The 26,158-nt window shown below is 42.7% G+C and overlaps 1 protein-coding gene across 1 annotated transcript in view; it reads right to left on the bottom strand.

Annotated features, from left to right (window-relative positions):
- The window catches only part of LOC120926569 (T-cell receptor-associated transmembrane adapter 1), a 68,286-nt gene extending 42,335 nt beyond the window's left edge, over nucleotides 1-25,951 (bottom strand). Inside the window, exons 1-2 of the mRNA XM_040336648.1 lie at nucleotides 25,781-25,951; nucleotides 1,286-1,387 (exon numbers count right to left, since the gene is read on the bottom strand). Of these exons, the coding sequence (XP_040192582.1) occupies nucleotides 1,286-1,387; nucleotides 25,781-25,802 (124 nt within the window). The 5' untranslated portion in view covers nucleotides 25,803-25,951. The remainder of the gene's footprint in view (nucleotides 1-1,285; nucleotides 1,388-25,780) is intronic.
- Between the last annotated feature and the right edge of the window lie 207 nt (nucleotides 25,952-26,158).

Here is a 26,158-nt window from a genome sequence, read left to right as displayed (position 1 = left end):
TTTGAACTGGGATGAGGTGCTATTTCAAAAGAGGATTCACCAGCCACTTCCCTACCAGCTCAAACAGTGCTGGCTGATTTTTTTTTTTTGACAGCTGCAATTACTGGACTTCTTTAACACTTCAGCTGTCAACAGGGGAACCCCACTGACAGCTCAAAGAACCAAGCCTGAAAGTATCGGTTTCAGGTATTGGTGCATTTGCATGAGTACCGATAGTTGTGCAAATACTTGGTATCGGCACTGATACTAGTATCGGTGCAACCCTAATTTGAACCAATATAATGAACATTTTAAAACTAGTCGAATAGCTGTAGGTAAATGTAGGCCCTTGGGAGTATTTTGTTTCTCTTCATATATGCTTATATGGATACTGTTCCACACCGTTGCCTACACCTAATGTCTACATGGAAAACCTGTCAACAATAGTAACACTTCACTTCACTGCAAAACAAAACACCAAGTATGATATTTTTACAAAGGTACATTGGTCCAGTTAGGACCAAGGAAACTATGCATTGTATATACTTGTGGGATTCCTCTAAGAACCGGGAATCACAGTAGTAGACACTGATAGGCCAGTCACATCCACTAGCTTCCAGGTCGTGTGCTGAGCGGCTGTCCTGCTGCATTCTGAACACAGGGGGTTGGCTGCTCAGCACAGATGATATTCAGAGAATGCTTTGCATTTTCTCAATGAATGCAAATCATTCTCATATTGGACAATGTGAAAACCGTGACATCACCACCCTGCATTCATTCAGAGTAATGTGTGCATCTTTTTATGTCTTGCTTAATTACATGGCAATCTCTCAGCTTTAGGTTTGAATCCAGGGCAGGACCAGATCATTTGTATTCTTTGCTTTAAAGTTATGTAACATTATTTCTTTATGCTGGGTTCACATATGAGCCGCATGCAGCTCACAGCAGGGGTCCGGTGCATCCCGGTCCACAATTTCAGGTCTGATTTCAGCCCAAATTTTGGGCTGAATTTGGACCTAAAACGGACCAAAACACCCACAGCTTTTTCTGCAAAACGCACCGGACCCACTGCAGAGATATGTGAACAGGCTCCATAGAGAGCCGGTCAAAATCTCCTGCTATTACGAATTGGATGCGGAGATCCTGCATTCAATTTGCAATGGTGTGAACCCAGCCTTAATGTTATATAAGGGTTCAGGTTTTGACTTTTTAGCCAATTATTGCTGCTATTGGTCAAAACTATAGCACGACACATTGTCTGGGTTTTAAGATTAATAGGTAAACTCTGTGTCATAAACCCACTTACCTTTTCTATGTTTCTTGGCACAGTGCACAATGTTAATGGTCAGCAGAAAAATGAAAGCCAAAGACATTACTACCAGTGGTACCAGGTATTTAAAACAATCGTCTGAAAGAAAGCAGCAGGAAAAAAAGTCACTGTTGTGCTGCTATATATATATATATATATATATATACAGAGAGAGAGAGAGATAGAGAGAGATTTGTGAAATTACTGTGCTTAACCAATCATATGTAAACCTGCTAACACTCAAACAAAGTCAAAGAAATATGTGAAAACACAGTGTAGCGCTGAAAACCTTAAAAAAAACAACAACATAATGTAGTATATAATGTATTGAAGATCTGTAGACAAAAATAATAATGTATACAGAAAGACAAATAATGTATACAGTGAATTAATAATCATAAAGTCCAGTGATTAAAACCAGTGAAAACATAAAATCACCACTAAGTGAATTCATTAAAGCTATGCCCCGTACACACGATCGGAATTTCCGACCCTGTATATGCCCCATCAGAGTTTTTCCATTGGATATTCAGAGGAATTCCGGAATTCCATCTGAGTTTAGATAGAGAACATATTCTCTTTTACTCCCATGTGAGTTTGGCCAGGCAAAAGCCTGATCGTGTGTACGGGGCAAAATTAATTTGAGACATAGAAATAATAGTGTATCTTCCACCAAAAGAATATAGATGTATACTCTTACCGAACAGAGTGGACACACATGCCAGTGGCAGTGGGTAAATCGAGCTTGTATCAGCCAAAAGTTTGGGACTCCAAAGCTTTGCAGAACTGTATGGAACTGGAACCCGACTATGGATCAATCTAGCACTGGGTAGTGGGTAAAAGGTGTTCTCATTTGAACCAGTCTGAGAGTGATGGAAAACAATAAAGGCTCCATAGGGTGCAGGTCAAAAAGGGGGATTTATTGTAAAAAGTACATACATCAAATCACAGATGTGTACTGAAATGTGATCACAATGTTAAAAGCAATGTGGGGAGCAATAAAAATGCAATACTGACGCGTTTCATCTCAAACAGACTTCAGCTGGGGCATTTAACCTCCCGCCACCTTCCACAGCTCTTACCGGGCCACCCGTCCCACCGGGAGACCCTGTCTGCGATATATTTTTTTAATTATTATTAAAGATACATTAGCAGTAAAAAGGTCGCCTATGGGGATATTCACGGAATGAATTTTGGCCCAATTGCAGGAGTGTTTCCAATAGTAAAGCGTGACATGTAAGGTATCTATTTACTCGGTGTAACATCATCTTTCACATTATCCCCAAAAATTGGGCTAACTTTAGTGTTTTGTTAATTTTTAACCACTTGAGCCCTGAACCATATTGCTGGTCAATGACCGGGCCAGGCTGGAAAGCATGAGATCAGGGGAAAAAAAAAAAAAACTCTCATGCCATTGCAGCTTGGTTCCTACATGTGTGATGAACTGAGTCTGCTCAAACACTTAGAAAAAATCCTTTCTTTTTAAAAGGTGAAAATCACTTGGATGGTCATAGAGCGTGGGTTGGGTTAATTAACCAGGTGTAAGCTCACCCAGACTAGAGACTGCAATTTGTTCATGTGATTTCAATTGCTTCATTACTAGCACATGTTATAAAAACCGTGCATCGATCAGTCCTCAGCTGCCCTCATAGGGGCAGGCAGAAATGCTGTTGTGGAACACAAATGTGGTTTGTTGCATGGGTTTTTATTTTGCCAATGGTTTTTGTTTATTTTTAAATGATGTTCACTTTGATGTATTTGTCTCTGTGGCCTTATTTTATGAAAAAATTGTGAAGATGTTGCGACTTTAAATCTGTTTATTTTGAGTTTTGAAATGTATTTTTGTTTGTGTGTGTTTGTTTGTTTTTTTTCTTTCCTTGTTTTGTTGACCAATAAAAATTACTTTAAAATTTTGAAGTTTGTTTTTTGTTACTTTTTCATGCAACATATTTTGACAGCTGCAGCTGAAATAGGTTTGGGCCTAACAAATTAGGTGTGATTTTTGTCTAAGCTTCTTTCCTGGTGTGTAATCATGAAATGTTTGCCATGTTTATTCCCCATGACTTTAAAGACAAACTGGTAAGTATTTTCTTTTAACTGTAGTGGTCCTCAGCCCTCAAGTACCCCCGACAGGACATGTTTTGTGGATTTCTCTTATCAAGAATTGCTGTCCAGACTGTCTTTTAAAGCACATGTGCAAGATGAAGGAAAATCTGCAAACATGGCCTGTGGGGGGGGGGGGCTATTGGTGGAGAGGCTTGAAGTGCTGATTTACAGCACTGTGCTTAAATCTAGGGCAAGGCAATCCTATTCTAATTGTGGGTGTTTGAGGGAAGCCAAGTGAGTGTTAGAACCCCTGCTTGTGTTTTTTTTTTTTTTTTTGGTTGAGCTTTGTGTCCCTTTTCTTAAAATTGGCTTCACTTCCTGTCACACAGCTGAACAGGAAGTGAGGTTAAAACCCTACCAGTGTCTTTTCTTGGGGACACAGGTCAATCTAACTAGTGTCCCCATTAAGCAAATTGCACTCCAGCACTGCTGTGTACACCCCAAATCATGGGTCTTCAAACTACGGCCCTCCAGTTGTTCAGGAACTACAATTCCCATCATGCCTAGTCATGTCTGTGAATGTCAGTGCATTACAAGGCCTCATGGGATGTGTAGTTCTACAACAGCTGGAGGGCCGTAGTTTGAGGATCCCTGCCCCAAATGATTATTTAGTTTGGGGTTTAGTAAAGGCAAAGCCACTCTGCAGTACAAGCATAGTTGCTGAAAATCAGAGAGGAAGCACTGATGGTTTTAACATCCAATCCTGTAGAAGCAAAGTTGTTTTGTTTTCTTCCTTGTAGTGCAAAGTGGATTTGCCTTTAGTAAATGGACCCCAAAGTCCAAGATCCCTAATAATTTGGGGTGTACACAGCAAAATGCTAGAGTGCAATTTACATAATGGAAAACTATTTAGATTGATCTCTGTGTCCCCAAGAAAAGATATTAGTAAGGTTTTACCCTCACTTCCTGTTTGGCTATGTGACAGGAAGTGAATGAATTTGAATTAGAAAGGGTAAAGACACCTCACAAATGTTCTCACTATCAGGGGTGCAGACATCCCCCAAAAAAATGAGCAGATAATACTTATTTGCAAATTAATAATTTTTTTGTTAACATTGGGTGGGGTGCTCTAACACACACATTCCTACATATTAGCAACGCTGTATCCTGGCCTATTGACATGGTTATATTTTCTTAGGCCTCTCAATAAAACTCTATGAAATTTGTGCTTAAACTAGAACCAGGACGGACGGAGAAGATAGAAGAACACGTCGGGCAAGATGTGGACGAGAAGACCCAAGAAAGAAGCAGCGGAAGAAACCCGAAGGAAAGAAGAAAAGAAGATTTTATAAAAAGATTTGTCAAAAACCGGCTACTGTCATTTTTAACACTTTTGAATTTTTTTTTGGGGTGAAATGGTAGAGGTACAATGTACCCCATTACCATTTCACATAGGGGGGGCAGGATCTGGGGGTCCCCTTTGTTAAAGGGGTCTTCCAGATTCTGATAAGCCCCCCGCCCGCAGACCCCCACAACCACCGGGCAAGGGTTGTGGGGATGAGGCCCTTGTCCCCATCAACATGGGGACATCCTCCCCATGTTGAGGGCATGTGGCCTGGTGCGGTTCAGGAGAGGGGGGGGCCGCACTCTGTCCCCCCCTCTTTTCTGCGGCCGGCCAGGTCAACGTGCTCGGATAAGGGTCTGGTGTGGATTTTTAGGGGGACTCCACGCCATTTTTTTTTTAAATTTGGGGTGGAGTTCCCCTTAAAATCCACACCAGACCTGAAGGGCCTGGAATGGATATTTGCCGGGAACCGCACGTCTTTTTTTGGGGGGTTTTAACGGCGGGGTTCCCCTTAATATCCATTCCAGACCTGAAGGGCCTGGTAATTTAATTTGGGGGAACCCCTACACATTTTGTTGTTTGTTTTATGAATGAATCCCTTTAGAATTGTCAGAGCCGACAATTCATTATAGCCGCGTGTGAATTTTTAAATGACTTTTTTCCTTCTGAATGTCATTTTGTGCAGGGGCAGTTCTAAGTGCGGGAAAAATGCGCTATTTCACATGCTGACATTACACCCCCCCTAGGTACGAAATTTAAAGGAATATTTCACTTTTATTGTTTCCATTTAAGAATTACTAATTTCACTGCTCTTGAAAAAACGGCCGTTTTAAAAAATAAAAAAAAACATTGATACATGTCCCCTGGGGCAGGACTGAGGTCCCCAAACACTTTTTAGGACAAAACTTGCAGATTAGCCTTTAAAATGAACACTTTTGATTTCTCCCATAGACTTCTATAGGGAGTTTGGCGCGGCTTTACATATTACTTTCAATGCGCCGGCTGCTACGCTGGTTCATGCGCCTAATTAAGCCTCCACCCGGCGCACTAATTAAGGCATGAACCAGCGCAGCGCACAGAGCATAGTAAATCAGCCCCTCTGTGTCTATGGACGCAGCGTGTATGACAGGGAGTGCACCGCAAGCTAACCCCCTCGGGATAGAGCTTCCCAGAGGGGGGTTAGCTATTGTGGGGAGGAGCCGAAACAGCCGCCGACGGACCCGAGAACAAAACGAACTGCACAGTGGAGGTAAGTATGATATGTTTGTGATATACTGTGCTTTCACAAACTAAGAGGTTAAAGTGGTTGTATAGGTTTACATTTTTTTTTAAATAACAAACAGTTGCCATTTTTTTAAATAAACACTTCCCGCTTCCTGTCTACATGTACTTCAGTAATGGCTGAAGGTTTTTCCAAGGCCGGCCATAGACGGTTTTGTGAAGCATATGCTTCAGTGTAATTCTCCCTGCTTGTTTTAGTTATATTGTGTGTGTTAGAGGTAAAAAGGGTTCATGTGTTACAAATGCTGATTGAGATGTTAATGACCCTTCTTCAGCCAGCTCCCTAGTTCAAATGGTAATTGCTCTAGTGTGTTGTGTGGAAAAGACCTGTGTTTACTGGTTACTGTGATTAGAAGTCGCTCATGTTAATTATGCTGATTGCTTCATTGTGGTAATTATCTCTCTATATGCGGGGTCGAGCTGTCTAGTTAATGTATTCAGTACAACTAGTAATTAGCGTCACTGATGTCATTGTCTAAAGAAATGTGTCTTCAAGAATCGGCACCGAGATGTCTGCCTGTCCTCTGTATGAAGAGCCCCCACTGTGTGAAAAGGGGGTGGAGATTTAATTGTTCTTTGATTGGTGATTAGCTTGTAAACTGTATATATAACTAGCTGAATGCTGCCATTAAAGCTGTGTTGTTCCAGCAGTAAGCTTGTCTCATGTATGGCTTTTTTGGGGGGACTCCAGGAATATTCCTCCTCGTGGAATATTGGGGTGATTTTCGTTATGGGAAGAAGGGAACGTTGACCGGGATATCATTGTAATACCGTCACAGGTTTGAATCCTGTGGATCCAGCCGAGATTCGAACCATGTATGAGCAGGCCGAATAAACAAAGTTGATCGATCAACAACCAGTCTGACAGATTTTGCATGTGATTTTCCATGAATGCGAACAATGCCTACATCAGGGGTGGACAACCAGTGGCCCGCGGAGCCCTCTGATGTGGCCCGCGACCTCCTGCTCTGGAATGGCGTGTTGGCAAGCAAAGGTCACAAGTAGCCGACCTGTCATACCACAGCATCAGTGTTGTTCTGTGAAGCTGGTGGTAGAGGAAGAAAGCGGCTGCGGAGCAGAGCCCCATAAGCCAATGCTTCCTCTACAGTGCCGGCTTTTGCCACAGGTGGAGTCTATGGCAAAGTTCAGCTAGCCCGCAGGATAGACACAGCTGCACTCACAGTATAGGTAAAATGCAGCACATCAGTGTGAAAGCAATCTTAGGCCCTTTTCACACAATCAGCCCAACCAAATGGGACCCTTAATTCACCTCCATTTACGCCCACCTACCTCCAATCCGAAAAACATTTGTCCCCTTCCATCTCGGCGGATCAGAGGGCCTATAGAGTAGCTGTGACCTGTCATCCGTCCGCTCATTGTGGCCCGCAACTGGTTACCAAGTTGCTTAAGTGGCCCTCGCTCTTCAAAAGGTTGGGCACCCCTGGCCTACATTATGTGTGTGGAAACGGCCACTTGTAGACTCCATTGGAAGAGCATGTGACTGGGTGACCAAACAGAAGCACTGTTGGGAGACAGGGGAAATGTCTGAAAAAATAACCTTAATGACAAGGTCACCAAGAATTATTTTTGAGTGTATCTATAGTTAAATAATAATAATAATAATATATTAATTTTCTAATTATATTTTAATTATTTGTAGCCTACTGCTAATAATCTGAATGATCTTTATGTTTGCAAATATACTTTTTGAAAAGTACATTTGAGGAGCTTCCTTGAGTTCTGAGACACATATTTAATATGCCCTGTGGATATGCACTGCTGTGTCACAGAATTCACAGAACCTGCTTCCTGATCTAGAGATGCTGAGAGGGGTCAGTACAGGAATCACTGCTTGCAGGCAGCAATATATTATGGGTTATTTAGTACTTAGACATCAAAAGTAAGCAAAATGAATGCACAAAGAAAGTGCAAAGAATGCAGGGAATCCAGGAAGTCATGGGAAGACATGTTCAGCAAACACGCAGCACTCACAACATGAAAGGAGACCTATTAATGATTGTTTGTGTTGCTATTATAAAGCTGGTGTTATAAAATGAAAGTGTATGCTGTGGCTATGGATCTTTAATGAAAGCTACAGATTTAAAAATAGGCTTTTAAAATTACAATAACATTTATAAAAATCAGAATTAGGATTCAGCAGTGCACTTTTTAAATTAGTATTAGCCTTAATATGCTAATATATAAATGTATTTTATTCTCAGAAGGAGCTGGCCAAGGAGGGAGGAGCCTGAGGATTGCACCAGTCGGGAGTTGATTCTGAGCCCGTGAAGCTCCCACCCGTTTGCAGCTGACAGGCTAGTCTGCCTGGGTTCCTCTCGCCTCCCCCCTCATCCCCTGCACTCCCCCCCCCCCACGAAGGTTGTCCCTTCTTACCTCCGCATGTGACCTCTAGGATTCAACAGCGTGAAACTGGTCGCGAGTAGGGGACAACGGGAATGGGATCGGAGCTGCGGTGAGAGTGGCGTGCATGGCTTGTATGGAGGGCGGAAGTGAAAAGGCAGCATGGAGCGTTCCGGGAAAGCCAGAGTCAGAGCTGGAGGAGAGACGCTGAGATTCCAGGAGAGAGGAGTGGATCGATCGGCTCCCATAAGGCGGTAAAGGAGGATCAGACAACTACTGTCTCAAACCGGGGCGCGCTCAATAGCATCGGCAGTAAACTGGTCTGCTGGCCCCCAGCCCTCAACCTCCAGACCCCAGTCATCGGCCCCCAGCCCATCCCCAAGCTACCTAGGCGGATGAGAGCAAGAGGAATGTCCTTTTGAAAGAACAGTCTGAATCTATCAGCAAGCTCTTCGCACATCGTAGCAAGACTCCAACTACAAAAGGGGTGAATCAAGCTTGGTTCTTTTTTGTACGTGCTTGCTTCGTATTATACCTCTAAATACATGCCTAGCCACTACATTTAGTGACAGTCTGTGAGAGAGACTGACTGTGAGAGAGATTGTGAAAGAGGCTAATGAGGCTTGTGCTGAGGTTCCCATAAGCTGAGTGGATTAATTGGACTTATACCCCCTTTGTACCCTCTTGGATCCCCACTCATACCTTCTATATCTAAAAGGGAAAAAAAGGGGGCGGGCTTGAGGACTGTGGGGAACTATGAACTGTGGTACTGATTTGTGGTAAAATGGTGTGCAACGAACTCCTATGACTTTGAAATCATTAAAATCCAGTAAAAATAAGGAAGGAGAAGATAGAAGAAAGTTTGTTATATAACTAACTCTCCCTTGCCACCAACTAAAAGTAATTGGAAATAGTACTTTATATAGCGGCCCTGCCTAAATGGTGGGTGAGAAAACCCCTACTGGAGAAATAAAGACAGCACTCCTGTCAGGAATGCTGGTAGATCAGACTGTGTGACCGCACAGAGGAACCAAACAAGGTGAGTAGTGGAATAAAAGGTGTTTATTTACAAATGTGTGAACCACCAGTGCACAATAAAACGACAAACAGTATGTACAAATAAAGGGGAATACCGTATTCATAAACGAGCCAAGCCAAGGTCATACACATGGGAGGTCAGTAGATGGGTAAGGATGGGGACAGGAATCAGGACACAGGGAGGACAAGTCCAGGCAGGGATCAAGGATCAGGTCCAGGGATCAGGTCCAGAAATCAGGGTCAAATACAAGCTCAGGTCCAGGAGGTATGACGATACCAGGGCGAGGAGTGATTACACACGCCGGGTATTTATAGAGGCGTGCTGATTGCATTCAGGTCACACCTGAACGCAGGAAGGGCTGTATGCTCCATACTGCCAAGAACGCCCCGCTGGTGGACGCCAGTACTGCAGCCCAAGGATAACATAGCAGTAACACCAGCAGGGGGAACCTTCCCTGACAGTACCCCCCCCCCCAAAGGAGCGGCCTCCGGACGCTCCAATTAGATGTTGCTGGGGAAAGTCCGTGGTGTCAAGCTGGGCAGCAGATAAAGTCACATCAGGTTGGGCCGGATGAAAGTCCATGACTTTTAACAGGGCAAAGCGCAGCTCAAGCTGGGCAGCGGGTACAGAAATCTTAAGTTGGGCAAAAAGTACATCAAGCTGGGATGCAGATAGGGGCAAATCAAGCTGGGCAGCAAACTCTGGGTCGTCGAGCTGGGCAGCAAGCTCCGGGTCGTCGAGCTGGGCAGCGGGCTCCGGGTCGTCGAGCTGGGCAGCGGGCTCCGGGTCGTCGAGCTGGGCAGCAAACTCCGGGTCGTCGAGCTGGGCAGCAAACTCCGGGTCGTCGAGCTGGGCAGCAAACTCCGGGTCGTCGAGCTGGGCAGCAAACTCCGGGTCGTCGAGCTGGGCAGCAAACTCCGGGTCGTCGGGCTGGGCAGCAAACTCCGGGTCGTCGGGCTGGGCAGCAGGCTCCGGGTCGTCGGGCTGGGCAGCAGGCTCCGGGTCGTCGAGCTGGGCAGCAGGCTCCGGGACGTCGAGCTGGGCAGCAGGCTCCGGGACGTCGAGCTGGGCAGCAGGCTCCGGGACGTCGAGCTGGGCAGCAGGCTCCGGGACGTCGAGCTGGGCAGCAGGCTCTGGGTCGTCGAGCTGGGCAGCAAATTCTGGGTTGTCGAGCTGGGCAGCAAACTCCGGGTCGTCGAGCTGGGCAGCGGGCAGGGACACCTCAGACTGGGCAGCGGACAGGAACTTCACAGGCAGGGCGGATGGCACTGAAACAGGCAGGGCAGATGGCACTGAAACAGGCAGGGCAGATGGCACTGAAACAGGCAGGGCAGATGGCACTGAAACAGGCAGGGCAGATGGCACTGAAACAGGCAGGGCAGATGGGACTGAAACTTCAGGCTGGCAAACTGGCACAGCAACTTCAGGCTGGCAAACTGGCACAGCAACTTCAGGCTGGCAAACTGGCACAGCAACTTCAGGCTGGCAAACTGGCACAGCAACTTCAGGCTGGCAAACTGGCACAGCAACTTCAGGCTGGCATACAGGATCAGGCTGGCAAACTGGCTGCATAGCAGGTAGAGGTTTGGCAGAATCAGGTTCAGCTGGCATGCAAGCAGACTGGAGCAGGTTGGTTGGTGTGGAGACAGGTTGGGTTACTGGCAGGATCATCTTGGTTGGGAAAAACTTTCGTTTTTTCTTGGGCTTAGCCACAGAAGCTCTGTAGGTAAGGGGTGCAGCAGACTGGAAAGGAGGATTAGGATATAGCAGAGTAGAGGGAACAGTAGCTGGAGGAAGTTTTTGTGGGTTAGTAGGTGGCTGAGAAGAGACAGGTGGGTTGTATGCAGGATAGGTACAGGGAGCAGAGACTGGATATTGGCATCTGGTGGGAAGCAGTGTATACTGAGCTGCGATTGGGGTTGCCATTGGTGATGGACAGATGGATCTTTGGGAAGGTGAGTGGTTAATGGCAGGGCTGGAAACAGGTGGTTTGGCAGAAATCAGGAGATCTGACCATGCCTGCAGCACAGGCTGAACAAAAGCAGGTTCACACACACCTTGCCTAATCAGAGACTGCACTGAACTAATGCACTCAGACAACTTCTGCTGGGGACAGGAGGAATAATGTTCATCAAAAGACGCCGGATCATCCTCTAATAACCACACCAGGGATTCAACTTGGTCATGACTGAAGGGGGGAGAGAAATCGTCACTGCCATCAGGAATAAATGACAGGGCTGGCTTTACACACAAACGGATTAATGCCTGAACATCATTGAAAGTTATGCAACCCTGATCCACCCAGGAATGAGCTGATCTGATAGTTTCCATCAGCTGGTCACTAGTCCACCCCTCCAGAACCTGGCGACAATACTCCTCATCCTCCTCTGCCAGCAGAGAATAGTAAATGATTTCATTGAAATCCATCTTTAGAGCCACACACTACACCAGTATGATTCCTCAAAGCAATCACGTCTGATCAAGGGATGGCCCTGGTATACTGTCAGGAATGCTGGTAGATCAGACTGTGTGACCGCACAGAGGAACCAAACAAGGTGAGTAGTGGAATAAAAGGTGTTTATTTACAAATGTGTGAACCACCAGTGCACAATAAAACGACAAACAGTATGTACAAATAAAGGGGAATACCGTATTCATAAACGAGCCAAGCCAAGGTCATACACATGGGAGGTCAGTAGATGGGTAAGGATGGGGACAGGAATCAGGACACAGGGAGGACAAGTCCAGGCAGGGATCAAGGATCAGGTCCAGGGATCAGGTCCAGAAATCAGGGTCAAATACAAGCTCAGGTCCAGGAGGTATGACGATACCAGGGCGAGGAGTGATTACACACGCCGGGTATTTATAGAGGCGTGCTGATTGCATTCAGGTCACACCTGAACGCAGGAAGGGCTGTATGCTCCATACTGCCAAGAATGCCCCGCTGGTGGACGCCAGTACTGCAGCCCAAGGATAACATAGCAGTAACACCAGCAGGGGGAACCTTCCCTGACAACTCCCAGGGTAAATAAATATCATGCCATAGAATCTATTAGAGGACTGGGGAGCGGTAAACTTAATATAGCGGGCAGTATATATATAGTGTCTGCAACGTTAGAACACAATGAGAGGAAAACCAGTTAGAGGGGCTGGGGTAAACCTTCCAAAGTAAGCACCAGCCCAGGTACAATTAGGAAATATATGACACAAGAAGGGGGCAAGGATAGTCCTGGAAAACAGTTGGGAGCAAAGAGTAAACAAACAGAACTATCTAAAAAGGGCAAAATAGACAATCTGTGGGAGCAAATAGCTCAATGTACGCAAATAAAGAGCACGAGGAAGAGGATGAAGAACAAAGAATATGAAGCCAACTTCCAACTAAAAGCAAAATGGCAGATATTTTCTCAAGACTGAAACAGTCCTTAAAAGAAGAAATGGCAACCTTACATGAAGATCTGAGCCAAATATTAAAATGGGTCGAAGAGACAGAGGAAAAACTGGATAGACAAGCAGTAGAAATAAAAGAACTTGGGGAACAGATGAAAAGGGTGCAAACGGAACAGAGGAACATGCGAGATCTGAGCCAAATATTAAAATGGGTCAAAGAGACAGAGGAAAAACTGGATAGACAAGCAGTAGAAATAAAAGAACTTGGGGAACAGATGAAAAGGGTGCAAACGGAACAGAGGAACATGCTGTACAAAGTTTAGGACCAGGAAAACCGTAACAGAAGGAAAAACTTAAGAATTTGGGGTCTACCAGAAACACAAGAAGATGACCTACAAGATAAAATGGATAAATTATTTGGCCCATTGCTGGGAACATCCATAAACAAAAAAATAAAGTTTGAAAGAATAGGATCAGAAAAGCTGTAGATATGTCTACAGGAAAGAGGCGTTGCAGCTAATAAAATAGATCACTAATATAGAGATGCCAGAGGAACCTTGGAGGTGCTTATTTCATGGGGTTAAAATGCCAATAAAACAATATATGACATTGGTACCCAGGGCCGGTACAAGGCAGGGGCGGGAGGGGAAAGTGCCCTGGGTGATACCATTTAATATAGGAGAGGGGGCGCAGCCGCAAGTTCTGCCATGGCCACCCACCAGTGTGTCACTTGGCTGTGTCATTACATAGCGAGCAGGCAGCGGCACTGAACATGCATATGCTGAGGGCGCTCCTCCGAGTGCGGACCGTCACCTCCCCTCCCTTCACTGTGAAGGTTACTGTCTCCCCCTACGGAGGAGTCTCGTAGTCCCTCCCTGCCAGCGGCGTAACGTCACTCCACTCACGGCCGGAAGCGATGTGGGAGCTGGAGAGGAGCGCTGCGCACAGGGATCTGTATCGGTGGTGCTGCTATGACTAACAGCCTGTAGGCTGTGCCCGAGCTAGAGGAGCCGAGGACCCGTCTCGAGAAGCCTGCCTGGCTCTAGCTGAAGCTAGCACTGTGCTACAGAGCAGACGGACTACTTGTAAAGTAAGCATAAGTTGAACTTAAATAAATGGCTGGATGTGGGGGGGGGGGGGGGAGGAGGCTGGCTGAGGCAAGGTTAATGACCACTACTGTGTATTATAAAAAAAAAACAGCACATAAAATATGGTTTTGAGTTTTTGTAAATGAGCCATGCTTGCCATCTGACTTGCATTGTTGCTGCCCCCTGTTCATGTGTTCCCAAAGTGGCACCCCCACTCTGAAAGTGCATACAATTGGAGTATGAACTGTATGCGAATTAACCACTTAAGCCCCAGACCATTATGCAGGTTAAGGACCTTGCCCCTTTTTGCGATTCGGCACTGCGTCGCTTTAGCAACAATTTTGAAAAAAATTCAATATTTTTACTTTTTGCTATAATAAATATCCCCAAAAAAAGATATAAAAAAACGTTTTTTTTTTAACTCAGTTTAGGCCGATACGTATTCTTCTACATATTTTTGGTCAAAAAAATAGCAATAAGCGTTTATCGATTGTTTTGAAACAACATTGATTCTTTCTTAAAAATAGGGGGGGAGGGGCGCAGTTTGCCATCTTCGCCCTGGGCACCAAATGGCCTTGTCCCAGCACTGTTGGTACCCCATCTGATGAATGCAGCCAAAAGCTCAATACCTCGACAGTGGCAAGAATTGGAAAGCCCCACGATGGGAAACTGGTGTAAAAAAGTAAAAGATATATATAATATGGAATATTTGAGATGTAGTGGAGAATAGGAAATGGAGGAATTTGAAAATAAGTGGAAAGTTTGGACAGAATTTAAGAGGACAAAGAAATATGTAGAGGTGGTGGGAGCAGAGGCAGGGAGAAACGGGAGAGGGCAAGTAATATAAGGTACGATGACAGAGGGTAGGTGGAGGTGGGAGGAAGGGAGAGGGGAGGAAGGAATTGGGGGTTAAATATATGTAAAATTTTATTGTCTGCTGATAAAAAAATACTGTATATATTTTGATATAATGAAACTTAATAAAGAAATTGAAAAGAAAAAAAAAAACAAGTTTTTTTTATTCTAGAAAGAGTAAATAATAGGGTAATAAATATGGCAATGTCTCCAACAACAGGTTGAGAGAACTGAAAATGTAATGCACAAAGTTAGGTATTTAACCACTTCCTTACTGGGCACTTAAACCCCCTTCCTGCCCACTTTTTGCGATTCGGCACTGCGTCGCTTTAACTGACAATTGCGCGATCGTGCGACGTGGCTCCCAAACAAAATTGACGTCCTTTTTTCCCCCCACAAATAGAGCTTTCTTTTGGTGGTATTTGATCACCTCTGCGGTTTTTATTTTTTGCGCTATAAACAAAAATAGAGCGACAATTTTGAAAAAAATTTTTACTTGTTGCTATAATAAATAGCTCAATTTTTTTTTTTATCCTCAGTCTAGGCCGATACGTTATCTACATATTTTTAGTAAAAAAAAAAAAAAAATCGCAATAAGGTTATAGCACCTACAAAATAAGGGACAGAATTATTATTATTTTTTTTTTTTTACTAGTAATGTCGGCGATATGCGATTTTTATTGCGACTGCGACATTATGGCGGACACATCGGACACTTTTGACACATTTTTGGCACCATTCACATTTATACTGCATCAGTGCTATAAATATGCACTAATTACGGTATAAATGTGACTGGCAGGGAAGGGGTTAACACTAGGGGGTGAGGAAGGGGTTAAATGTGTGTCCTATATAGTGTTCTAACTGTGTGGGGGGAGGGGGGTGACTGGGGGGGTGACCGATCTGTGTCTCTATGTACAAGAGACACAGATCAGTCTCCTCTCTCCCTGACAGCACCGCTGTCTGTGAGAGCCGGCAATGAGAAATGATCTCATATGTAAACATATGAGATCATCTCTCATTGGCCGCACAGATCGCCTAGCAAACGGCCACTCCGATTGGCCGTTCACGGCGATCTGTGATTGGCTGTGTCCAAGGGACACGGCCAGCAAAGAAGTTCCCCGCTGCGCGCTCGGGAGCGCGCGTGGGGAACACGGAAAGGGGCGGACATCAATTGACGGCGCCCCAGAGAAGTAGAACCACCCTGCGGCCGTCAATAGTCGTACGGCCGTCAGGAAGTGGTTAATGCCATTTGGATATTATTTTGCATAGTAGTCAAAAGTGAAAGCAAAGGTTTCATTACGAATTAAATAAATTTGCTCAGATGTCAATTTGATTGTTAATTCAGTTTCACACTGTGCAGGGACTGCCCTGTCTTTTCTCCACTCTCCCCTATGGGGGGATCGGATGAACACGGACCGTATGTCTGTGTTCATCCAATCCACAGACGGAAAGAAAAATAGGGATTTCTTCCGTCTGCAGAATCGGATCATTGCAGAGGCGGACGAGATCGGGTGTCATCCGCTGAAACCGGCAATCTCATAGGGACCAATGTATGTCCCTTTTTCATCGGCAAACGGATGGATGAAAAAGCGGACATACGGTCTGCGCGTGTGAAAGGGGCCTTATGGACCATATCCCGGGACTGATACATCCAGATCAGGTAGGATTTATTTCAGGGAGGGAGGGAAGAGAGATTACGCAGTGGGTGGTGAACACAATTTATTTAGCTAAAAAACAGCAGAGATCAATGGTGTTAGTTTCAGCGGACTCAGAAAAAGCATTTGATAGAGTAGATTGGATGTTTTTGAAAGCTGTTGCAACATATAGGCCTAGGAGTAGGGATGACGAGATGGTTCATGGAACTATACTCAAATCCTAGAGCTAGGGTAAAGGTAGAGAAAAGAATATCGGAGCCATTCTCTATCCACAATGGAACACGACAGGGATGCCTGCTGTCACCCATTATTTTTATTTTGACAATAGAGCCCTTTTTGAGGAAAATACGGGCAAACCAAAACATTAAGAATATACCCATAAAAGAAGAAGAACAGAAACTCGCAGCCTATGCAGATGATTACATTTTTTTTGTTACCTCCCCAAACATATCTCTGCCGTCATTATTAGCAGAATTACGTGAATATGGAGAAATTTACAATTTTAAAGTAAACTATGGGAAATCAGAGGTAATGGGGGTCAAAAATAAATACACGCCTATTACAGCTGATCGCCACACAATTCGGATGGACTGAATACCATATAAGTTACTTAGGGACAAAATATCCAAGAATCTGGCTAAGCTATTCAAATTGAATTATACTTCAATGGCAGATTAAAATGGACTTTCAAAGATGGGAGAAGGACATTTTTACTTGGTTTGGTAGGACAAATATCATAAAGATGAACATGATACCGAGACTTTTATAGCTCATACAGACACTGCCAATTAAGATTCCCCCAAGTTTTTTGAGAGATCTAAGAACAAGATTCTTGAGATTCATATGGGCGGGGAAACCAGCAAGAGTACGTAGAACTATCTTAACACTCCCAAAAGGAAAGGGAAGGATTGGGGTACCGGACCCAGTAAGATACCAAGAAGCCTCCTACTTAGGTAGAATAGTAGAGTGGTGTGAAACAAGATGGGGGAAACCGTGCATACGAATGGAGCAGGCAACCATAGACATACCCTTAGATGGCCTGGTGTAGATACCAGAAGTAGAGATACCAAGGGAAGTGAGAAAACACCCGACAATAGGTGCTACTCTATTAGCAACCATAAAGGTATTTAAAAAAAACAAATATCTCAAAATATCCTAGCCCAATGACCCTGATTTTAGACACAGCGGCATTCCAGCCAGGCCTTAAAGACCCTAGATTCAGAGCAATACATCAAAGAGGGATTAGTACAATTGTTAATTTCTCTAAAAACAATCATCTAATGACTAAAAACGAGATAGTATCAGAACTAGACTTCCTAAGAAAGATGCAATTAGATGCATTTATTAGAAGTAAGTCAAGTACATATGCGTAAGTCAGACTACTAACGGGGTTCGAGGAGTTATGCCTGAAGGGGGAATCATTAAAACACTCGTCATATTTATACGCTAAATTAACTGAGTTGTAAGCCCCACAGGAACTCACTTTCCTACGGGAATGGGAGAGAGACCTGGGTGTAATATTCTCCCAGGAACAGATAAATAGGATCCTGACACATAATCAAAAAGCATCAGTGGCGAGCAGATACCAAGAAGGGGGATACAGAATCCTCACTAGATGATATAGAACACCAATGAAACTACATCGGATATACCCCCAAATATTGGAACTTTGTTGGAGATGTAAGGAAGCAGAAGGAACTATATTGCCCATTTTTTGGGAATGTGTGGAAATTAAAGAATTTTGGAGAATGGTAGCTGAAACTACTGAACTAATAATAGGAGTACGGTTAGGAGAAAATCCGGCTGCATTTCTATTATTGGATATCCCTATCTCAGCGTAAAAATATATAAAATCCCTATTGAGACATCTGTTGGTGGCAGCAAGGGCTTGTATCCCTGTCTTGTGTAAATGTGAAAGCCCCCCATCAAGAGTGCAATGGTTTGCGAGAATTGCAGAAATTCAACAAATGGAGAATCTCACTCTGAGGCCCCGTACACACGACCGAACATGTCTGCTGACAGTTTCAGCAGACATGTTCGGTCGTGTGTACGGCCGATCGGACAGGTTTCCAGCGGACATTTGTCCAGCCGACCGTTTTCCAGCGGACAAATGTTTCTTAGCATGCTAAGAAACATGTCCGCTGGAAGCCTGTCCGTCGGACATGTTCGGTCGTCTGTACAGACTCACCGTACATGTCCGGTCGGCCGCCATCCCTTGCATGCGTCGAAGTGATTCGACGCATGCGTGGAAGCATTGAACTTCCAGGGCCAGGCACGTCGCCCGGCGGACCGATTTCAGCGGACAGTCCATCCGTGTGTACGAGGCCTGACAATAAAGGATCAAGATGAGAGGTACCGTAAGACATGGGCCCCCTACATAACGTATAGGGAAGAGACAAGAATTGATGGATGAGGGAATGCGGTGGTCGGTGGCGAGGGGGAGGAGATTAAGGCAGAGGATAGGGGCTCCTCTTCTTTTTTTATGGGGGGGTGGGTGGGGAAGAAAGGGAAAGGGAAAGAGGAGTTTATAATAAGTTAAGTAGCAATAGAATGTATACAAGTAATAGGATGTAGTACAAATGTGGAATTAAGAATATGTATGATTATCTGAAATAATGTTGAGAAACTTATGAAAAAATAAAGAATTTATAAAAATAAAAGAAAGTAATTTAGAACCCCCAAACATTATATATTTTTTTGCAGAGGCCCTAGAGAATAAAATGGTGGTTGCTGCAATTTTATGTCACATGGTATTAGGGTTGCCAATGAGCCCTTTAAAACCGAAAACATATTAATTACACAGGTTCTGTAGCTGATTAACCACTTCCCGACCGCCTGCCGTACATATACTGCGGCAAGGCGGTTCTCTATTATGCAAAAGCACGTACCTGCTGATCACAGTCTTTACAAGTAAAAATAAATAAATAAGTAAAAATGCCATAAATATATCCCCTATTTTGTAGATGCTTTAACTTTTATATTTATCAAAAATATGTAGCAGAATACATATTGACCTAAATTGAGGAAGAAATTTTATTTTTTTATTTTTTTGTTGGATACGTTTTATAGCAGAAACATACATTTTGTTTGCGTACAGGATAGCATGACCGCGCAATTGTCATTTAAACAAAAAATTGCCTGGTTATTAAGGGGGTAAAAAACCTTCCGGGGCAGAAGTGGTTAAGGTGGTAAAACTCACTTAGTGCCTTTACTGCATTAAATTTGCCTCAGAACCTGTGTAATTAATATTAGCCAGATTCACAAACACTTACGACCGCGTATCAGTAGATACGCCGTCGTAAGTCCGAATCCGCGCCGTCGTATCTTAAAGCATATGCTCAAACTGAGATACGCTTGTCTGATGCTAAGATACGACCGGCGTAAGTCTCCTACACCGTCGTATCTTAGCTGCATATTTACGCTGGCCGCTAGGGGCGTGTACGTCGATTTACGCAAAGAATATGTAAATTACCTAGATACGCCTATTCACGAATGTACGCACGCCCGCCCGCCACAGTAAGCTACGCCGTTTACGTAGGTCGTTTTTCAGGTGTAAAGATAAACCACCAAAAATATGGCGCAGCCCATGCAAGGTATGGACGTCGAAAGTGCAGTCGAATTTTACGCCGTTTACGTAAGTCGTACGTGAATGGGGCTGGGCGTAGGTTACGTTCACGTCACAAGCATTGAGCCCAGCGTATCTTAGGGAGTAAATACAACGTGCCACAGAGCATGCGCGCGCATGCGCCGTACGATCGGCGCTTCATTTACATGTATGGTAATGAATCAAGAAATTAATTACCATACAACACGCCCCCTACCTGCCTATTTGGAATTAGGCGGGGGTTACGCCGGGCCATTTGCGCTACGCCAACGTAACTTAGGAGGCAAGTGCTTTGTAAATACAGTACTTGCCTCACTATCTTACGTCGGCGTAGTGCAAATGGGATGCGCTACGCCCACCTAAAGATAGGCGGCTCTACCTGAATCTGGCTATATGTGTTTGGTTTTAAAGGTATGAGGTGGCAACCCTTATGAAAAAAACACAATATGTAACCCATTTATAGTTTTACGCTGAGTAAATGGACACCTAACATCATGCTTTAAAATTGCACATGCTCGTGGAATGGCGACAAACTGCAATACATAAAAATCTCTATAAGCGATTAAAAATGTTTGCAGGTTACCAGTTTAGAGTTCTAAAGGAGGTCTAGTACTAGAATTATTGCTCTCACTATAACGCTTGTGGCAGTACCTCACACGTGTGGTGCATACACCGTTTACATCTGCGTGCACGACCTACTTATGCATTTGGCACACATGAACAGGGGGGCGGGGGCGCTTTAAAACATTTATTTATTTATTTTATTACTCTTTTCTTTTCTTTTTTTCATTGTCCCATACATTTTTTATCACTTTTATTCCTATAATAAGAAATGTAAACATTCCATGTGAGAGAAATACAGTACGAAAGGTCCTCTATATGGAGCCATCTGAGATCTATAAGACCCCAAATCTCTCCTCTACCCTTGAAAGCATGAGATAAAAAAAAAATGATCTTATGCTTTACAGAATAAAAAAGAAGTATAAAAAAAATCTCCATAGGCGACACTTTAAAAATGTTTACAGGTTACCAGTTTAGAGTTATAAAGGAGATCTAGTACTAGAATTATTGCTCTCACTATAACACTTGTAACAGTACCTCACACGTGTGGTGCATACACTGTTTACATCTGCGTGCACGACCTACTTATGTATTTGGCACGCGAGAACAGGGGGCGGGGGCGCTTTAAAACATTCATTTATTGTATTACTCTTTTCTTTTCTTTTTTTTCATTGTCCCATACATTTTTGTATCACTTTTATTCCTATAACAAGAAATATAAACATTCCTCGTGAGAGAAATACAGTAAGAAAGGTCCTCTTTATGGAACCATCTGAGATCTATAAGACCCCAAATCTCTCCTCTACCCTTAAACACATGAGATAAAAAAAAAAAAAAACATTGATCTTATGCTTTACAGAATAAAAAAAATAGAGGTATAAAAAAAAGAGAAGCCATAGAGGTGATTGGATCCGGTCTCCGAACATCTCTATTGTAAGGTGTCACAACCGCCGGATTGGATGCCGGGCTCCCTGCCACTGCTGGAGAGCCCAGAGAGCCACCGGAGGGTGGCAGGAGGGGGAGGAACCGTTGCCAGCCTTTTTTGGGCACATTTGGGTCTGAAACACATGTTGTACATTTTGAATAGAATTGTAGCTCCATCGCATGTGTTGCAGTGCTCTACAATGCATGCCGTGCTGCATTGGATAAATGTTACATGTCCATTTTTTTGGTCTGTTAGTGTATTGCAGGCCATTCAGAATGAACACGCCAGATGTTAACAGTGTACAATAACAAACATGTCTCAATGGGCCCTTACATTTCTAGCTTTTAGAGAATGTGTTTCTTTATGCCTTGAGCATCACCACTGATAAGGACCCCAGAGGAATATTTAGTTCTAGTTATGCCCTTGGTGTTTGTAGTCAAATATGTTGTTCTGTGGACATCTCAAATATTGTTGACTGTATGGTTGAGAATTTGTCGCAACAAAAAAATAAAGACAAAAATTAAAAGTTTTCATGCATTATGATAAATACTTAAAAATCCTATTGATTTGTCTTTGATGAATTTATCAGTGCCTATTTTTCTCAACTAATATATTTATGTACTGTATGCATATGTATGGATAGATACTAAGATAGGATATATGTTTGAAAACAGTGAATTGATTAAATATTTTAATTAATTAATGCCATATAACCAGTCCATCTTTCACAGTAAACTTCAACACCAATCAGAAATAGTCCTAATTTAGAAGTACCAAACAGTTTACATTTTTATTATGCCTAGATGATTATGAAGATGCAGTAATTCAATAAAGTCTAATAAGCACACTGTGTACTTGTAGAAAGCCAAAAAAAACAAAGTTGACATTATTTTTATTATACAAGACTTATATAGCAACAACAGTTTACGCAGGGCTTTACAGTATGTACGTTAAGGTCACGGTGTCACAGCGCAGGCTGAAATACAGCGAAACTCAGTTCGAAAAGTTAATGCTGCCATATTACCAAATATTTGACAGTGAAAAGCCAGTTACCTTTGTTAAGATATCTGTCAGTTTTACAGAAATTTTGGAGAAAAACTTAATGCTTTATGGAATCATTGATCTGCTGATTGTTGAAGCATTTTGTTTGTTAAAAATCAATCCATTTCGGGGGGGGGGGGGGGGGGGGTAATGTACTATATAGATACTGATCACCAGCCAGGGTGCAGGTCCAATACACACCACATCATTTTAATTTGCAGTCAAAACACCTGAATGTTCTATTTGCATGTTCTTATCTCTGCAGAAACCCACAGTGAATGTATATCTGCTATTGCCAGCCTCAAAGTGGTAGATTAGCAAACCTTTACCAATCAGCAGTGTGTATCTCTGGGAGATTAGACAACTGTGTGCCTCAAACAAGCTACTGCTGAATCTTTTTTATGCAAGCTCATACTATACAAACTTTTTGAACTCTGTGACTAATAAGACCATTCTTTGTTCAAATATCCAAGAACAATAGAAAACCATTATGAAAAGGTTAAGATAATATTTAAATTTATAATATCTTCCATAAATCCCAAAAACGATTTGCTGTGGTGCAAAAATGTACAAGCTTTAGTACACCTCTATCGAATAAAGAATATGGATGGATTCCAGAGTGCGGGTTCTTTCCATATATCCACATCCCTTAAAATGACCTAACTTAGTAACACGAAAGAACCTACAAAGGGACACTTTTAAAAAAGTAAAAGTTTTAGCCAGTCTTGTAAATATTTGCTTGATCAACTAACACTGCTGCCATTCGTATAAAAAGGTCTATGAAACAAACATCATTTTGTGGTCTAAGGGAAAATAACAAACCCAAAAGTTCACCTGTGAGGTGTAGCAATTAACCTTTGTTTAACATGGATCATTGATGTAACAATTTTACATTAATTTCCAAAAGACCATTGATTTCCAGAATAAATGAATGCTGCCAAATTGTTGGATTCTGTGCCCTATACACAATGGGCCAGATCCACAAAAGGGATATGCAGGCGTATCTACTGATACGCTGTCGTATCACTGTTTCTATCTATGAGGCTGATTCATAGAATCAGTTACGCATAGATATTCCTAAGATCCGGCAGGTGTAATAGTTTTACACTGTCGGATCTTAGGATGCAGTACCTCGGTCACCGCTGGGGGCATTTCTCGTCTAAATTCCGCGTCGGGTATGCAAATTAGCACTTACGGAGATCCACAAAGCTTTTTCCCTTCGTTTTTTTTCCGTAAGTGTTAGTTTGCCGTCGCAAAATTAGGGCTGCTTTTACAAAGTGTAAACTTAGTACACCATGTAAAAGTAGACCCTTCTTTCCCGCGTCGCTGTCAAATTTTTTTTACATTTTTTTTTTACCGCCGCAACTCTTTTGTTTTCTTTTACACCCGTCGCGATTCTCAAAACTCGGCGCAACGTAAATCCGTGCAAAGCACGTTGGGAAAAAAGTGTCGGGAGCATGCGCAGTACGTCCGGCGTGGGAGCGCGCCTAATTTAAATGGGACTCGCCCCATTAGATTGGGCACGCCTTGCGCCGGACGGATTTAAGTTACACAGCTGCAAATTTCTAGGTAAGTGCTTTGTGGATCGGGCACTTAGGTAGAAATTTTGCGGCAGTGTAACTTAAATAGGAACATTTAAGTTAAGCCCGCTGGCTGTGGATCTGGCCTAATGTGATCTAGATTCAGCAAAGAAGAAACTGCAGAATGCAGGTGGTTACAAATTGTGTAACACCGCCACATTTGTAGGTCAACAAATACAACGCCTGACACATTTTAGAAACTACAAGTTACGAGACACTACAAACTACAAGTTTAGTTCACAAATGTACTACTTTCAAAGGTTTAAAAAGTACTAGAAATATTCCAGGTGTGTTTTACTTTACAAAGGTCTTTACTGACATAGAGCACATTAAACCGAGCCGTTTGTCAGATAATAAACAACGTTACATGTGTCAGCAAGGAAAGTTACATTTCCAGTACAAACAGAATTGTGCACAGAAAGGTCAATGATAGGACCCGTGCATACTTGAAATTGTACAATCAATATACGAGGAACAGGTAGAGGCTCTATCAAGAACTCTGGTAAAGAGATCCAATAGATCAAAGTGAGAAACAAAGCTGTCTAGGTAAGTTTTATATGGGCATGCAATAGTTCCTAACTTTATGACGTCTGATCAGCTGTAGGCTATAAAACACACAGATAATGTTTTAAGGTAATGTATTTATCATTTAATATTTGTCTGTTTTTGTTGTAGCTATTTTCTTGAAACTATTGAAGCTATCAATATGTGCTAACTCATAAGTCTTTGACATGGTTAGAGACATGGTCGGCATGAGTTACCAAAACTTCCTTTTTGACCTCTGAAGCGGAAAACTGAAATGACCTGCTTTAAAGTATTCTTAGAACAAATCTGTGCTGCCTAAAATAAATCCATAAGATAGAATACAATTACCATGGCATAAAAAATAATAACTTTAGGAACTTTTCTATACCACTCCGCTATTTTACTTCTGAACATAAAAAGTAGGCAATATATTTTATGTATGGGAATAAATAAATGAAATGAAAAAAATGTTTTTGCAAAACACATACATAGATTATATATAGTTGACCTTAAAGGGGTTGTAAAGATTTGTGTTTTTTCACCTTAATGCATCCTATCTATAACACGGGAGCACGCTCGCAAGGTAACCCCTTCGGGAGAGAGCTTCCCAGAGGGGGTTAGCTCTTGCAGGGAGGAGCCGAGACAGCCGCCGTGGGACCCCAGAAGAGGACGTTCAAGGCCACTCGAACTGCACAGTGGAGGTAAGTATGACATGTTTGTTATTTAAAAAAAAAAACTGAACCTTTAGTGTCCCTTTAAGTATGAAAAGAAAGAGTCATTGGCAAGTTAAAATAAAACAGTTCCATTCTTCAGTAGAATAGGATAATTAAGGGAATGTCTATAAAATAGTGAATGTGACAATTGCAAATATTCACTGTACTTGAATCTAACTCTAAGCATGTATTTTAGATTACAGGGAATAATTACCCACCTGCAAATGTTTGGTTGGTGTCACATTTAATGCTTTATGATTATGCCCTTACTATCCATAGTATCTTACATACCAAATTTATAACTATATATTGACATGAGATGTTATTTAATCAATTGTGCACCAATTTGGCATAAATTAAAACGAATGAAAGAAAAAACTACTGCTGCAATGTAGCTGTAGGAGAAAATATGATAAGCTATAAAATAAGATCAAGTTATAGCATCTTTATGACATCCATAGGATATACACATTAATTGCTTACCTGACATTTTTATAGTTGTCATGTTGGTAAGAAAGCATTCGTTTACAGTATGGTGTTTTTCTTTGTTCAAAGATAGGCTGTGTGTGTATGATTATTTAGTGCATTCCAGTTTTGATGCAGAATTATCATACAGGAAGTGAGGAGACCAAAGTTAGCAACTGAACCCTTTTATGTACATTTTTGTCTCTGCAAATGATTTGCTTTGTTCAGCATTATCAGCGGATTCTATCAATGAAGAAAATAGGTCAAGCCACACCTAAAGTGTTATTTTTGCATAGTAGCCACCATACATTAAAGCTGAATTCCAGCCTTACCGTCAGTCTTGCATATCTATACAGGCTCTTCTCCTCTACTGAAATGGCTTACTCTAATTGCACT

Source organism: Rana temporaria, chromosome 2 (assembly GCF_905171775.1).
Source record: "Rana temporaria chromosome 2, aRanTem1.1, whole genome shotgun sequence".
NCBI lineage: Eukaryota > Metazoa > Chordata > Amphibia > Anura > Ranidae > Rana > Rana temporaria.
This window is presented reverse-complemented; position numbering and strand designations above follow the sequence as displayed.